Source organism: Melospiza georgiana, chromosome 9, assembly GCF_028018845.1.
Source record: "Melospiza georgiana isolate bMelGeo1 chromosome 9, bMelGeo1.pri, whole genome shotgun sequence".
NCBI lineage: Eukaryota > Metazoa > Chordata > Aves > Passeriformes > Passerellidae > Melospiza > Melospiza georgiana.
In genome coordinates this window covers 9,811,515-9,828,838 of record NC_080438.1, presented here as the reverse complement: position 1 = coordinate 9,828,838, position 17,324 = coordinate 9,811,515, and the positions used below count along the sequence as shown (strand labels likewise).

The following is a 17,324-nucleotide window of genomic DNA, read 5'->3' as shown; positions in this document are numbered from 1 at the left end:
ATTTCTTTTTTTTATAAATACTGATTTTCTACAAAAGCATGAACTCAGCAGGGAGTTTGTGTTCTTAATTAAAAAAAAAATCAACTATCAAAAGATTTTAAGTACAATTGCAACACTGGAAATATATGAAGATGTTGCTGTTATATCTTAATATGAAACCTGAATAATGGCCTCTTCAGCTCCATGAATTCTAAAAAAATCTTAGCAATTGGATGTTGTTCCAGAAAGGTTAGTATCCAGTGTCATTATTCATCCAGCTATATTTTTCATGTTTGCTTATATATCTGTTTTCCTTTATTTGTCTGACACCTGCATCTCTTAAAAAAATATAGAAAATTATTTCACTTAACCTGGCACTTGTTTATTTTTGACTCTTAAAAATAGAAATACCAAGTCTGCAGGAGTGCAGCTGGGGTGGTTGGAGTGGCTGAAGAGCTTCAGTGGGAAGCACCTGCCTGACCCTGCCCTTCCAGAACTCCAGAAAAACCCCGGGATGAAGCAGCCTAGGTGGGCGTGTGGTGTTCCTGTGAAGAGTTCAGAAAACATGGCACACTGAAAGCAAATGGACAGAGCCATCAGCAGGAAATGAGGAGCAGACATAAAGAGACAAAGGCAGAAGGTTTATTTGGTGTATAAAGGTAGGAAATTTATGTACACGTGCACAATGCAGTTGAGGATACAGAAGTACAAAGAGGAAGAGAGCAGCATTTCTGAGGCCAGGGGATGTTTCATGATGACAAGGCATTAGAGGAAGGAAAGAATTCAATTACAGGTGAGTGTTTTCAGTAAAAGAAAGAGAACTGATGCCCTGCTAATTGAGTTTAAAATAATAACTTGCATATTGCTGTAAATTAATATGAAACCTGTGTTTAATATTGCATAAACACTTATTTTAAGTGTCTAGTATTGAATAGAAAGAGTATTGGAATCTCTACACAAATATTTTCTTACTGTTTTCACATTTTGCATATAGGTCTAATGCAGACATACTGTTATTACATTTATTTTTTTTACCTTTCTTCATCATTAAGACCATGATGAAATTTTTGCTTAATGTAGTGTGTCCTGTTGTGCATATTCTATAAAGTACATAATGGTTCAATTTAGTTATGTGGAAACTGAACTAAAACCAGTGAGGAAATAAAACCAAACGAAACTTCATTATTTTCTTAATTATAGATATTAAAAAAAAGTTTGAACAGCTTTGATATGTAGCAGCACTTTTTTCATTTGAATTTTTAAATTTTCTTTTTTCTTTGTCTTTAGTTAGCATTCTGAAATAGGACAGTTTTTATTTCAAGTTATTTCTGATTAGTTTTTCATTTTTCTTTTCAATAATACTAAACTGAGAAACATTTTTAGCTACAATTAAATGAAAGCTACAGTTTGGAATGAAATTCCCAACATAAGATGCTATTATTTTAAATTTCCCCATATGAAAGCAATTTTCCAAAACTATATTTTCACTGGAATAAAAAAATCCAAAATGCAGTCTGGTTTTGTTTTTTTTCTCTTTGCCTGTGTTCTGTAATTCCTAGTATTACATGTGATTGCCAGTAAGATAACTAAACCTATATCTGATAGTATGTATAGTTTTCTTTCTGACACTGCTACATTAATTTCATCTCCAGTGCCTTCCCATCTAGTGTTTATTGATTGCTTACAAAGAGGAAAGGATTTTTAAAATAAATTTTTATATATAATACAAAATTATTTATAATTATTTTTAATAAGAGTTTAACAAAAAAATTTCCCTAATCTTTTTCAGGTATGATAAAGCCAGCAAAGAAATTATCCTTGTGTACAATTCTCATAGGTAAGTACACTGTACTTTATTTTCATACTAAGGCAGATGCTAGGAATATGTGACAGGGATGAATCACAATTTTTTTTCCACAGATGTGCAAAAGTTTGTTTGGTTTTTTCCTCCCCCCTAAAATAGGAGTAGGGTTTTTAACAGCAGAAATGTTGCTGATTTGTGTGCTGAGTGGTACTCAGAGAAATAACAGACCTGGGGCATTTATGAAAGGTGGAAAATAAAAAATACTCTTGATACACTGTCCGATCCATATCCTGCTGTGGCAAAACAGAAACCCTAAAATCTCACTCAGACACATTTCAGAGTGTCCTAATGTCACTGGAGATTTAAAGGGGGGATTTGCTTTTCCTGGATGCACCAGGTCCAACCTGCAGCGAGTCAGGGAGGACAGGGGCAGGTTTGGAGTGTGGGAAACTGATATCAGGGATTTCAAGGACTTCTCCAAAAGATCAATTGTCCCCTCTGGAGTCAGAAAACCTCCCAGTATGGTGTTAGTCTTTAAAACTCTGCTACCTGCCATACAGCTGATAACAAAACACCACCCTATACACACTTGTTCTTTTGAATCCTCTCTCAAGGACACTATTCAAATGACTAAAAGGGACAGAGAATCTCTGCAATATAATAATGCATGTCCAAATAAATTATTTCACCCTTCATAAATGAGGTTTTTGTCTTAAACAATGGTTAAAAAAGAAAAAAACTCCTCACTTTTTACAAATGTTTAGTATTTAACAATGTATTTCAGTTATGTCTGCACTCTCAAAGGACACTACAAAGATATTTTGCTACAATATTTTTGCTACATCTCCTGGTGCTCATAATTTTCAGGTCCTTTTTTCCATTCTTTTAAGAATCCATGGACAACCAACCCAATTACTTTGCTTGCTTTTAAGAAGGAAAAATCCCATCTTTTTTTTGACTGATGACACTGATCTACTAATAAGTAAAACAGATTTACTTAAAATTATAGAACTCTTTAAACAAACAACAAATCTGTGATTTCAAGTCTGAGACACTTACTGGGCCTTTCTTGAAAGAGGAAATGTTGGTAAAGATTAAGATGGCTGTATTTTATCTCAGTAAAATACATTGTATCTGTAGAGGCTAATGGAGGATAGGATCAGGATTAGTGATATCAGTGCAGGATTGACACTAATTCAGATGGATGTGGGAGTCTCCTCAGCAGGTTGTCAATTGCTAATCCAAGCCATTACCTAATTATCCAAAAATATCCCTCCTGATTTCACAGGTGTGAGACCTAACTGCCAAAGGAACAGCAATAAACATGGGATGTGATGTAAAAATAGTGACCACCTGCAAGATTTAGTTTAAGATTAGAATTATTGAAGGTTGTGAGTCTGTCACTCATTGCAGTAGGGTTTGAATGCCACCCTCAGTAAATGTGGCTGTTAGTTGTCCCACTGTCACCCACTGGCAGTGTCCATGTGGTGAAATGCTCTGGTGAAGGTAGGATGAACTCTTTAACATCTGCTAGCATTGTTCTAAATCTAAATGGATTAACTAAACCAGATCTGAAAGGATTCATAGAAAAACCATTCAAAGAAATATAAAACAATTATTTAAAACTCTGATATTTGTATTGCTTTGCTAAGCTGCTTAGTCAAGGCATCTTCTGCTGCAGTAAAACACAAAAGTTTAAAGACAGCTCAATAGTCTTCCTGATCACCCCACTCGACTGCTGGCTCATCATCCATTCGCAGAATGAGATAGGAGAGGAGCTGAAAGAGGTTCTGCCACAAGAGCAAAGAGACAAAGAAGGAGAGGTCGCTTACATCGATCTCACAGCGGTCCCCGGCGAAGTTCACGTCGCACAGGCAGTGGAACTTGTTGAGCAGGTTCTGGCACAGGCCCCCGTTCAGACACGGGTCAGAGCTGCACTCATCAATGTCCTTCTCACACCTGCAGGAGAGACTGCAGACAGTCAGCCTAAGGAACCAGGCATCCAGTGCTTCCAACAGGCAAGTGTTTAATTCAGCAGCTTGGGGGTGATGGAGATGCTCTGGGGCATGTTTCCACACGTGTTTATGGTTTTATTAACTAGCTGATGAGCCCCACTCAAACCCTGAACCTCCTGCATGGTTTCCAAACACAGACAGTTCAGTGGGTAATTTCATCCCTGTAAAGCACTTCATGGTTACTGATGCTCAGCAAGGTGCAGTGCAAGTTCTTGTGTGAGCTCAGAGCCAGCTCTGGTGCAAATCCTGCTGACAGCTTGCTTGTCCTTGTCATTGTTCCAGGAGCTGAGGGCACAGCTTCCTTCTCGGTAATCTGGATATAAGTCAAAAAAATGTGTGCTTTTGCCAGCTGAGTGCTCTTAGAAATATTAATCTGTTTTTTGAGTGGGTTTTTTTAACCTTTTTATTTCTTTCCTCAATTTGGTATGCCGATAGATCCCAGCACAATGTCCTATCCAGTTGCTCTGAGCTGGGCCCACAAAAAAGGTAAGAATGGTGCATGACAGGTTTCATAAGCCTTAATATGTATCATTAAGTGGTTTTGAGCTAATTCTGGTGATACAAGAAATTTGAGTTCTAATTTCTCAAGGCAGACAATGGAACGATAATGAGGGATATGTAAGACTGTTTGAAAACTACTGATTTGGTGATTTTTGCTCTGAAAATGTTCCCTTTTAATTCCCTGCTCCTTTTTATCAAATAATGCTAAAAGTTAATCCTATTTTTTCCAGGTAAAAATGCAGGTTTGTACTTGGAGAAGAATGTGAGAAATTCTCTCTGAATTATAAGGATTTGCTTTGTTCAGTCATATTCATAACCAAGCAATAAACATATTATTCATACATCAGAGAAAAGCATTTTTATATTAAACACTTACTCTATTCTAATCTAAACTTCTTTCAATAGTTTCCTTAAATATTAAATTATTTAATATACTTCAAAGACTTAAGTTATTTATCCAATGTATAAAAATTGTATAGCTATGAAATTACCTATCCAAATTTTAAAAAAAGCCAAAAACCTCTCAAATCTTCTGGGGAATCAGGTACCTTAATCCAACTGATTTTCAGGAACACCTAAAAACCTGACTCCCTTTATGTAATTTTCAAAGTTCCAGCCTGAATTACATAACAAATTTGTTTTTGAGAGAGAGCCCTATCATCTTTAATGGAGATTAATCTTTATACATTTCCCTTTCCACCTGCTATTAAGCCCATTGGGATTTTTTTTTAATGTGATCCCAAGTCAATTGATAGAATTTCTCTACACTGTGCACCAGTGGCTTTCTGAGGGCTGGAATATTGTCTTAAAGGAAAATGCCTGCTTTATCATTCTAATACATAAATATACAAAGTGGTTTGGTTTTGATATTCTTATTAACAGATATATTTGAATTTGTTCTGGAAAAAAAGCAAAAAAAACCCGGATGAAATGTTCTCATTTGATCTAGTGAGACCCCCAAGCACGGAAGCAGTGCTGGTTTATGGCTTGGCAGCCTGGAGGAGCAGAGGCCAAATGCTCCATTTGAGAGGCTGCAGGAGAGAGCGTGGCTGCCACAGGCATCTCCCTGCAGCTCGCTGGGCACAGGCTGCACACGAGAACCTTGGGAGCTGTAAAAGAGAGATTACTGCCAGCCACTGGGGTGGAGGGCAGGAAGGCTCACTCCCAAAGCTGCAGTTAGCAGGTAGGCTGGCAGGGGAGGGAGAAGGAAAAAGGGCTTTCCTGCTGCCTCAAAGTCCCAAGGAATACATGCAGTGCAGAAGTGGCTATGAATATGCTTTTACGTCTTAAAATTTTATTTTATTGTATCCTTTCCCCCTTGTTGAATATTGTGAGGTGGTACACAGGTGACCTGGCTGTTAACAGTGCAATTCAAGTGTGTCTGCCAACCACACTGTGCATTGAGTGGGTGGAAATCTTCATTTCATGTCTTTTATAGCCTACTGTACTCTTTCCACAAAATCAGTGGGCTCATAAGTTTTTGAGAGAATGAAAACCTTTTGTTGGAAACTTCTCTGCATTACAGCTTGGTCCTGTTGAACTTTTGGATATTATACTCTGACATAATGCTAGTTTCACCAGAAGTATGTACAGATTTTCCTGTCTCTGTATCCAAAATGCCCTTACCTGTTCAGGCTATGACTGGGACAATGCCTCTCTAGGTTTCTGCAGCACCTGATGCCTGCCCTGAGGCTCTCAGCCCTCCCTGCTCCAGAGCTCTTTGAAGGCCAGTATTAAGTGTGAACTGGGCTACAAGATACAAATTTTGCTGTGAAGAAGGTCCCTCTGATCCAAGCTAAACAATAAGATGCACAAAGTGTTCCTTAATCTCTTCTAAAAGTAATCATTCTGTTCTCACACTTCAGCATTCGGTAAGAAAGTGTGGTATACCGTGCCACCTCTTACCATCCCTGGGATAGAATAGATTGTATCTTCACAGCACAGACATGTGAAAATGGAACAGCTTTGCATATTCATGTGCCAGAGCATGCAGCTGGTTTAGGTATATGAGCAGGATATGTGTGTTTGTGTCCCCACCTATGGAAATTCTAACTTGTCATATGAAAATTTGGCACAGAAGCAAAAAAAAAAAAAAAGGCACAGAGAAGCAAGCCTGCAGTGCTGTTTAAGAATTAATATCTTGGGCTGGATTACTGGCTGCATTCATTTGTGATTTTTGTCCAAAACCACAATACTCCAGACCCTCAGAGTCACTCTAGCAAGGAACTCCTGCATTATAAATCAGCTGCTTTGTCTGTATTTCTGCCAGAGGGTTGGCTGTTACCCTCTGGACCCTTTTGGAGCAGCTTTTGGGAGAGGTGCTCCCCAGGGATGGGCAGGACAAAGGCTCTCACCGTTCTCCCACGAAGCCTGGCAGGCACGCACAGCTCAGCTCCCCGCCCAGGTCGCTGCAGTTGCCGTAGTTGAAGCACGTCAGGTTCCTCTCTTCGTTCCCACACACGGTGTAAGGTAATCTTCTGTACCTGGGCACACAAGGAGGCAGCAGCAGTTATTGGCACTGTCCTTGTTTCTGGATGTCTCCTGCACTCTCAGCTGAAGCAGGGGAATAGGGTATTGCCCAAAGGAATGACAGCTGGAACTCACATTCGAGACTCCCAGAATGTGTTTTGCCTAACTTTTTTAATTTGACAGATTTAATTTTTCTTTTCCGAAGATTTACTGGCAAGATAATGATTCATTTATCATAAAAAAAAAAAAGGACATCACTCTATTTACATTACTAATGTGGTTCTCTGTGATACCTGGATAGCTTAGTGTAAGAGTTCAAAAGAGACAGACATAACATACAAGATAAAAATTATTGGTCCACCATAAGGCATCTTCAAATCTGAGGATGTCCTCACTTCTCAGAAAAAGTCAACAAAACCTGTCAGTTTTAGTAATTATATCCTAAAAAATAGAGTAATTATATCCTGTAATTGGATAGCGTGAAGATGATTGTCTGCATCCTTTGGGCTGCAGCAGACTGGATTTGTTGGAGTCTTCTGAAGGAAGGAGAAGGATTTTGCCTTCTTGGAGAGGAATTGGACACGCTTAGAGGGCAGAATTTTATGGGCATGCAGAGAAGGGCAATTAAAGGGAATAGCTTGCAGCCTTTCTAGAGGAGAGTCTGGAGGGGAGAAATAGGAAATAGCATGTAAGCAGTGTCAGAAGCAATGGCAAAAGTGGGTTGTGTGGTGTTTACAGCCACCAGGACTGAGAATAAGCTGGGAGGAAAAGACCAACCCAGAAAAGATGCTGTGAGTGGGGATAAAAGCAAATTATTTTCCTATTGGTATTTTCTCCTACCAGCTCTGAATTTCTGCGTTTATAGCTATAGAGCCATATTACTGTAATAAAATATAGTTTTAGAGATTTAAAAACCTTAAGTTTTTTTTTTCTGAAAAGAAGATGTAGCACATGTATTTTCAAGCTCTGGAAGACTTGTAATCTTGTCATCAGAGAGCTCACAGGACAAATGCTGACAGCAGAACAGGGCAGCAGAGCTGTGCCGTGTTCCTTCAGTCCTTATCTGCCAGTCTCTGCCTGAGCTGGCAGCTCTCCACTGTCTCAGTCCACATCTAATTGATCTGTACAATTTTCTGTACCCTTCATACCTCGACTCTGCAGCCATGATTAATACAGAGACAGATGCAAAACATCTGTGTTTAAAACAAAGACATCAGGGATGTAAAAGCCCTTCAGAAGAGCCTTGACAAAACCTTACAGATCAGCCTTGTTTATGGTACCTGCAAAACCGCCCAGTGAAGTTAGCAGCACACAGGCAGGAGTATCCATTAATCCCATCAACACAGGTGGCCCCATTCACGCACTGGTGGCCATGGCAGTCATCTATGTCCTCCTCACAGGTCTCCCCAGTGTAACCAGGCTCACAGATGCACTCATAGGAGGCAATCCCATCTGAGCAGTTCCCATGGACGCAGGGGTTTGAAGAGCACTCATCAATGTTGACTTCACAGTAGGTGCCAGTCCATCCATCAGGACACACACAGCGATAGGAAGTGTAAAAGTCTTCACATATCCCCCCATGCATACAGGGGTCAGAGCTGCAGAAATCTGCCTGCAAACAGCCAGTAAGAGCAGGGTTTGCAGATATTTTGAGAAATTGCTCCTCTTGAGGCTTTTTAGTAGGGATGTCAGCATTTTCAAAGTAGGAGAGATAAATGCCACTGATTTCTATGGTGCTCATGCACCCTCGCAGGCCATCCAGGCTGTCAAAAGCCTTGTCAGCCACGTAGATGTCTGTCTCTTCTCTTAAAAAGTTGAGGTTTCCTGCAGCAGCTGTGCTGGTTGCCGTGTCTTTCTTGTTGTCTATATCCATGTGCCATCTGGAGGACTGGGACAGGGGCTCCACCATAGAGACCATCACTCGGTGCCATTTGCCATCGCTCACAGACTCTGAACTCGCCAGGGTCAGCCTGTAGAAGCTGTTGCCACTTTGTAACTGAAACAGGAGTTTGGAGTTGTGGATGCTGATGATGACAAACTCAGGCTCCCTCTCTGCATACAGCAGGATCACGTCAGTGTCCCTGGTCCGAAAGCCAAAAATGATGTTGGTGAGGTCTCTGCTGATCTTCCCGTTGCTTCTGTAAAATATCGCACTGCTCCGGCCGCTGAACACTGCGTTAGCGAGACCTGTGCAAAGACAGCAAGTGAGAAACCAGGCCAGTTTTACACCAATACACCTGGAAAGATGTGTCTCCAGCGCACATGCCATGTAACTGCTTTTGGGTTTGCTGGAGACAGTCAAATTCCACCGGTGTTTCAGTTATCCTAGTCTGCCCCTCGTGGCTGTGGAATTTACAGGGCAGTGCCTGCATCAGCCATAATCGAATCCAAAGCGTGCTGCTTTGCATCATCTCAGGTTATCACTCTAACACACAATTCTGCATTACTGTTATCTCTCTATTTCAAAAAAAGACATACATTTGTCACTTTATGATTGTTTCCTAAGTACAGGCAGCCTAGTTATCCCCCACGACAGATCTGGATGGGGTGAACATCTCTCCCAATTCCGTTTTTCTTGGGTGAGTCTTAAGATGTTTTATGAAGTATTTGATTGGATCCCAATTTCATCTCACTGATGCAAAAGGATGAATTTAATGGAAGTCAGTTGATGGAAAGCCCCTTCAAAATCCCTGTGAGCAGTTGTGCCTGTCACATTCAGATCCGGCTTCTCCTGGTGGGCAGGCACTGCCACAGCCCTGTGCCCGTGGGACTGGGAGGGCAGCAGGACTCAGCTCACTCTGCTGTGAGTGAAAATTGATGGGCAACGTTGTGGCGGCTTTATGGACATCTTCACAAAGGTATTTGACACCTTTCATTTGTATGGTTTCTACTAAAATGCGCTTACTCACTGGGCTGTAAATTTAAATGTTCTGAGGTTTCTGAGGATTTTAGACAGGGAGGAGGGACACAAAGGAATGTCTTCTGTCTGTACTTCAGAAAAAAATAGCTTTGAAAGATCTGAGATCAGATGGGTTTCTGAGGTGCTTGTTTTTTTAGCAGAAGACACAAGGCAGAGAACTCATTGCCCAGTAAAGCTTTTATTTTGTTATCCTGTGTTGAGTGAGAAGTTTATCCTGTAGCTAAGAATAAAACTAGTTAAAAATGCAGTTCTGTAGTGCAGGAATTTTTGAATATCTATTAGGGAAACTCCCTACTGTTGCCACATAAACCAGCACAGAAATCTATAGGGGGTGACCTTGAATCATTGAAAGTATAAATGAACTTGAGTTTAGCAGAAGGAAACAGTTCAGGTACTTTTCACTTCACTGTCACTAAGTGTTTCTGTTCTACCCTAATATGCAATACTAAACTTTATGAGAGAATGTATTTTGATGTTATCATTAAAGACATCTGTGAGAGAAGGAGCAATTATTTTAATTTCGGTTGCAATTTTAAGGTATCCTGCAATGGTGATCCTAACAGTCTGCATAAAAATAGTATCATATTGGTCTGTCTATGACAGAGATCTTTTGTTGACCAGCCTTCCTGTTCCTAACAGTCAGCCATTCTGACAGCTTCCATCAGACTGAGTGGGGATTTACCCTCCCTCACATTTTTTTTTTTTTTACAGTTTTTTATTAGGGCTTTATTTGGTAGCAAAATGAATAAATATTTCTTTAAAATCCCTACTTGCTCTTTTCAATTCAACTCTAGGATGGGAAGGAGAAGGAAAGAGATGTGCAGGGTGGCTAATGATCCTAAGGCAGCTAATGGTCATCAGTTTTCAAGTGGATTGCTTGGCATGCAGGTGCTTCTTACGAAGGCGCTGCTTGAGCAACTGTACTGCAGGTACTGAGGTGACCTTCTCCAAAGCTATTCAAGATTTAAGAAAATCAAATGATGCAATGGAAGTTTTGTAGCTTAGCTTTTCAGGAAGATGGAGAACACTCTAGGGTTAATCCAAGACTGGATATCCTCTTATCTCTTTGCAGTGGAAGTGTGAGGCAATGCACTGATCTACGGGACAACCTTGACTAGCTGGGCTGAGTAAGTCAAAATCAAAGTTCCTATGAACATCAGTGCCTGACTCAGGGGTCTGGGGGACATTTTCTGGGTTTGGTAGGGCAGACTCTTCCCATTAACATTACTTAAAATTGACATGACTATTATTTTAACACAGAAGTATAATTTTAATGAACTTTAAAGGCCGTGAATACTTTGTTTAAAGGAAATGCTGCTGAAAATACCTATTGCTGCTGCTCTCCAAAGATGATTGAAACAACTGAAATGTACCTACATTCAAATCCTTGGTGCACCAGCTGGCATTGTGCTTCATGAGGACAGGGCCCAAGCTCACACCACTTAACTTCCTCACATGCCTTCCCCACTGTGTTAGGGGGGCAAGTGCAAGTGAAGTCATCCCAGATGGAATAGCACACACCGCCGTTGTGGCAGGGGTTGGACTATGGGAAAGAGAAGAGAGAACCTCAGTATGAATCAAGGCTGTTGGACACCCAACTCTAGGCATGGGGGACTGTCTGGCAAAAAGAAGTTTTCTTTCTATTTCAGATGGAAAATTAGAAAGACCAGTATTGTAACAGTACAGCATGTTCAATAATTAGTGAAAAACAGTATTCCAATCTCAAAATAGTTTCCTTCTCCCCTATGCAAATACATTTTGCTCCTGATATTCATCATATGTAGCATAGCTTAACAAAACCTGCTCTTTCTAGCATTTTTGCATGTTTTCCTAATCTGTCATTATAATCAAATAATGTGTGGGAACATATTAAAAACACTTTTAAAATTCCCCATTATAAGCATGTGAAAATGTTCTGAAAAATGTCATTCTTACCTTGCAGAGGTTGTCACCAGCGCAGCCTTGGGTGACATTGATCAGAGTTGGATTGATAAGAGAATTTGGTGGATTGCTGATTGGGAAGAATTCCAGCAGCTGGTTATTCACTCTTACATCTTGGATACAGCCCTTGAAATACCTGCCATTTCTGTCAGTTTCTCTATTATCTGATAGGCCTCCAATGTAAATAATATCATTACTTTGGATGGTTAGTGCTGGAGCAGAAATAAAGCCTAGGTAGTGAGAGGACTGGAATAACTCCACCTTATTTGGTTCTATTTTTAAGGTTATTAAGTAAAAGTTTCCATCGTTCACTGAGTGCTTCCCTAACAACTTCATGGAATTTAGAGCCAGCATGGTGAGTTTCCCACCTTCCAAATAGACTCTTATGTAGAGGTGAGTGCTGTTTCTCAGAGCCAGTAACAAGCCAGAAGGTTTGCGTGTTCGGACAAACATTGATATGATGAAGTTCTCATTCTGAGTGGAACCAACAGGAAAAGCAGCATAGCCTGAGGAGTCCTCGGATCCAAACCGGCCTGGGATGTACTCTTGAGGTTAGAGATAGGGGAAAAGGTAAAAAAACAAAAAAGAGAAGAGAAGGAAGAAAAATAAAATAGTTAGGGTTAAATGATAAAGGAGACAATGCAATGACTAAATAACTAGTTCTGGTGATATTCATGTACAGTAGTAAGATATGCTTCTATTTATGGATGAACAAAAACTTGGTCCAGCTGTGAATAGCTTCTGGTCAAAATTACTGTTGGCTTCCATGGCTGTAGCACTAAGCTCCATTGCAGGACCATATGTTATATAATTGGGCACATTTTTCCTCTCTATCATGCTCTGTGTAATTCTGTGTTTTCAAGTAATTTAACAAGGATAGATTTCTACAATTTCCTGAACTGGTCCTCAGAAAGACCATTTTGGAAAGAACCTGCCTGCTTTGATCCTCTGATGACCATGGAAGTTAATGCAGTTCTGGGATTTTATGATATTTTTTCCACAGATTCCAATCACAGAAAGCTGCTGGGCAAAGCCCTTTTGTGTGAATAGATCACCTGTGTGGTGCTGCAGAGGCTCCCCAGTTCTCTGACTTTTTGTTGCTGGGGCTCAACATATGCTCACCTACATCAACTTGTATCCAGCCATGAATCCTGCTCAGCCCCCAAGTGCCCACAGAGCCATGGGAGAAACATGATCCAGGATTGAGTAAGTTTTCTTTCTTTGTGCTAATCAATTAAAATGATTAAGCCAAACCCATCTGTCAGTCCTTTAGCCCTTATTTTCAGTAATGATTTTCAGTCTTTTAAGGATACAGAATATGTAGCCAAAGCTGTATTTAACTCTAATGAATCATCTCTTTAAAGAACAACAAAGTGTTTCTATTTTTACACTAAGTTTTGTGATCTTGTCCTCAATATTACAGACTTCCTGCCTAAACAGTTTCAGGAGCTATTTTTCATATATCAAATTCCTAGAAAAAATAAACTGAGCTTTTTTTAAATGCTCACACAGCTGAAGATTCAGTTGTCTTTTGTGCAGTAAAACTCCTGGAGCAGAATGTCATGGGCCAACTTTCTGCTTGCAGAACCACTTTTTTTTATGACTGCATTTAAAAAAATGATGAAAATAAGGGACTGACCATGAAGCCCCAACAGACCATTAAGAACCACACTGCACTGCTATGGGGTATGGTCATATTGTTTAGCAACAGGAATAAACCCCATACTTGTTCCTAAACAGACAATTTCTTAATTTAATTGGGAATAGTTTACTTCTATGAATAAGATTGCCTATATATCTACATCTACTCATTAAACAGACTTAATGCCTCAGAACACGTATTTCAGAACAAATAATTATTTTTACATACAAGAATTTTAAGTTATATCTTCTCTTAAGGTGGAACTGGAGACTGAGACACTTTTTCATGAGAGTAAAAAGAAGAATTCTGCTGAATTGAGGGTTCCACAACTGCAGTATTACAAAGAAGCCTTGATCTCCAGAAAGGTATTTCATGTTTACAATTACCTTGTCACATTTCTCTCTATTTATAAATACACACATTTATCATCAGCCTGATCTGTTTGATGAGATGACTAGCATCACCTTGGTCAATATTAACCTCTTGGGTCACAACATCTGGATGTTGATCAAAATGAGTCAACATCTGTTTGTTATTTTGTATATGTAGAGAAAATATTGTGTCTTGTCAATTAAACACTTGGCAGCAACTTTTCTTCAGAAAGACACCAGCATTTCTTATGTCATCCTTTACCACAAGCCTCCCCCACTCTGCCTCTTTAGAAACCTGCCACAGTCTTTTACATGTGACATATATCTAGAACCTATGTACCAAAATGGCACAGTGCCATGACTAGCAAGGAATATTGTGGTCAGCAGGAAAGAAAAGAAGCATGCTTTCTAATAATTCTCAACAGTTCTAATGCCAGTATAAGCTGCTCCTGGCCCTGAATGGTTTTAATTTTGCTTCATATAAGAAGGCAAACTTATTTCCCAGATGTTGTCCTATATTCAAAAGTTGCCTTCCAAATCTTTGGATAAATTACAGCTACACTTCAAAGAAGTCTGTTACAATTACCTCTCAGACTTTGTCATTTTGCAATAAAACCAAAAGGAAAAACTATTGAAAGGTATTGATAAGTATGAGGTAGAGCATGCAAAATGAAGTTATATTCAAACATTTGAAATGGATTTGAAGGCCCAGCTTTCTGCAGCAATGCATTCAATAAGCCCTGAGGCCAGTTGTTCAGCTGATGTGAATCAATGTAGCTTCACTGGCAGCACTGCAGCCACGCCAGTTTGCACCAGTTTAGGATCTGTCCATTCCAATCTCAGCATGTCTCTGCTGTTGTGTTTAATTTTTTCCAGTCCACTTGGTAAATATATCTACATAAATATACTTATGTGTGTATACATGTATACATACATATTTATAGATGTATTTCTTGCTCCCTAAAAATTGCTTTGCTGACTGTGTGTGGATGAGGGAGGCAGAGGGAAGGGCATGGTGTGAAGACTTAGTCCTGTGCAATTTTCTTAAACAAAACTGCTTGTTTGAAATCCCTAAAACTTTGCCTGGGGAAGGATTACACAGCTCACCCCAAAGCATTCCAAAGGGCTGCTGTGTTTACAGCTCTAGGAGATCGCCCAGCAGATGCAGCTGGACAGGCACCTCCTGTTGTCCTTCCACTTGGCCCCTGCCTGCACTGTGAAGATCATTTGTAGCAGGGAAGGTGCTGCAGGCATCTGCAGCTTTTGTTTTCCTGCTCACCACTGCCATGGAAGCTGCTTGCTGAGATGAGCTCCTCTGCTCACCCAGACAGGGCCGTGTTTCCCTCTGGTCCCCAAGGAGCTCTCTGGGAACAGCAGCCTGCACTGGGGATTGTCCAGCCCCACCTTGGGACCAGCTGAGGGATGAATGGGCCCTGCTTCCAGCTGCTGAAGCCCTGCCTGCTCCTTGGGCTAATCAGATTAAGCTAAGAGTATAATCTCATTCATTTCTTTTAAATTGGAATGTGTCTTTTTTTAGCTTACAGTACTTTTGCTTGCCTTTCATTGCCTTAAATGAATCTCTTCATAAAAGCCTAGAGAGCTTGAGGATAAAATTTTCAAAGAATGCTTTGAAAACAAGTCAAACTCCAGGTGACTTGCTTGCTTTCTAAATTTTACTCAGCATCCAGAGAACTACAGTTTTTCAGAGTTTATGGAGTGCAAAAGCACTGAGAAGACTTTAAAACAAGAGGACTGGAATCCACCAATTTAGCCTGACTTTTTTTCTTTTTGGTCAGGCTGAAAAGCAGCCTTCCTGGGAAAGTAACTGGAAAATAACAAAGGTGTGCCACTACTAACCTCTTGCACTGGCTCACCACTCGGCATTGAGCCCCAGAGATGCTGAGGGTGACGCTGTTTCACGGGCAGCTAACCGGGATGGTTGGTGGCCATGCTTTCAGCAGGCACAGCACACCCAGGCCCCAGCAGGGCTCCCTTACCTGCTGCACACTCTGGCCCCGTGTAGGGCCGGTAGCAGTCGCAGTGGTAGCTCAGCCACAGGTTGATGCAGCGTCCCCTGTTCTGGCACGGGTGGGGGTCACACCAGTCCCTTTTAGCACATCCTGTCCTGACATTTAAAGATGACCCAGATGACACATTCTCTGGAGTAATAACATTCAAGTCTATCTCAATGTCCTGAAGACAGCCTACAAATGAAGGTGCAGAATGTGTATTAAAGGTGTTCTGTAGAGAGTTGCTGTTCCCCACTGGTAAGCCGCCCAAAAAGGTGCTCTGAAACGCAAACATCACCAGCTCGTTATCTATCTTAGCAGACGTTTTATTGAGACAGGATTCTACACAAGAGCTGTCAAGCAAATTAAGAATAACAGCTCTTGCTAAGGTTACCTCCACTGAATGCCATTCTCCATCACTGACATTATGTGGGATATGCAAAAGAGCCTGTGGCTGATTATTGACTTGCACGGATAAGTGTAAGTAGCCATTCAGTAATTCCAACTTTGCAAAGGTGTTTTTCTCCCCTCGGTGAAACAGAAAAGCTGTGGGTTGCACAGTTTGAAACCTCAGGTTTATATTATAGAAAAAATCCTTTCTATGGGTCTGGGGATTCTTCAACAAAAGGAAACTGTTTCCTTCAAAAGAAAATGTGGTTATGGTTTCACAGTGTATTCCAGTATACCCAGGTGAACATATGCAGCTGAATCCATGTTGGCCATTTTTTAAATGTGGGATACATATTCCATTGTTTTGGCATTGATGATCAGTACAGCCATGCAGAACTTCTGTACAGTTCCAGCCACCATAAAAAATCCCTTCTTTGTCTGCAGGTGGGCAATGGCAAGTGTAATTTCCAGGAAAATTCTCACAGATTCCACCATTTTGGCAAGGGTTCATGTAACATTCGTTGATGTCCTCATCACAGTGAGTACCTAAAGAATAAACAAAGAATTAGGCATTCTGGTTTGAACAACTAGAGCCCAAAATAACACTTTTAATAATGTGTTTCATTAAATTATCTTTTATTAGATAAATAGATGATGGACAAGTAAAAAAATATACTTTAGATATAAAAGGCCATTCAATTGTCATGGTTTCCTTGTGCAAAGCATTATGCAAACACCTAAGTGATAGCCACATTTTGGAGAAAAGAACCAAGCAAATTCACAGTTTTGATATGGATAATGTGATGAAATTAAGATAAATGTCATCAGATGGGACCAAGAAATTGTTTCCCACACATCCTATGGTAGCAGTTTAAAATGCTTTCTAAGGAACTGCATTATCACATACAAAAACCCCAAGAGCTGCTGCTAAATTCCTATCCATAATATGGTATGGGGATGAGCTGGAGGATGATCTGCTGGTCATTCCTCCTTTTACGTGTTCATTCAAACGGTGTAAGAACTACTGACCATTATTCCTGGTCCCATTGGAAACATCTTGGAGCAACACTCTTCAAGTGACAGTCACAGGACTTGCAAGTGATATTTGACATGGTGGGTCAGGCTGACAAGTGGGTGAAGATGCCTGCAAAATGTATGTACTGCAAAAAGTATGTACCACGGAGGAACTTTTTAACCTCTTCTCTTACAAAATATAAAGCAAGAAAAGATGAAGGGGATATTCTCTCAAACATCTCAGAAGTTTATTGGTGATGAGATAGTTT

At 40.3% G+C, this 17,324-nt stretch overlaps 1 protein-coding gene across 1 annotated transcript in view; it reads right to left on the bottom strand.

The window, feature by feature from the left end:
• Positions 1 to 3,284: 3,284 nt before the first annotated feature.
• CRB1 (crumbs cell polarity complex component 1) overlaps positions 3,285 to 17,324 on the bottom strand; it is a 73,553-nt gene continuing 59,513 nt past the window's right edge. Inside the window, exons 6-11 of the mRNA XM_058030585.1 lie at positions 15,640 to 16,587; positions 11,624 to 12,174; positions 11,066 to 11,231; positions 8,049 to 8,955; positions 6,654 to 6,782; positions 3,285 to 3,742 (exon numbers count right to left, since the gene is read on the bottom strand). Of these exons, the coding sequence (XP_057886568.1) occupies positions 3,490 to 3,742; positions 6,654 to 6,782; positions 8,049 to 8,955; positions 11,066 to 11,231; positions 11,624 to 12,174; positions 15,640 to 16,587 (2,954 nt within the window). The 3' untranslated portion in view covers positions 3,285 to 3,489. The remainder of the gene's footprint in view (positions 3,743 to 6,653; positions 6,783 to 8,048; positions 8,956 to 11,065; positions 11,232 to 11,623; positions 12,175 to 15,639; positions 16,588 to 17,324) is intronic.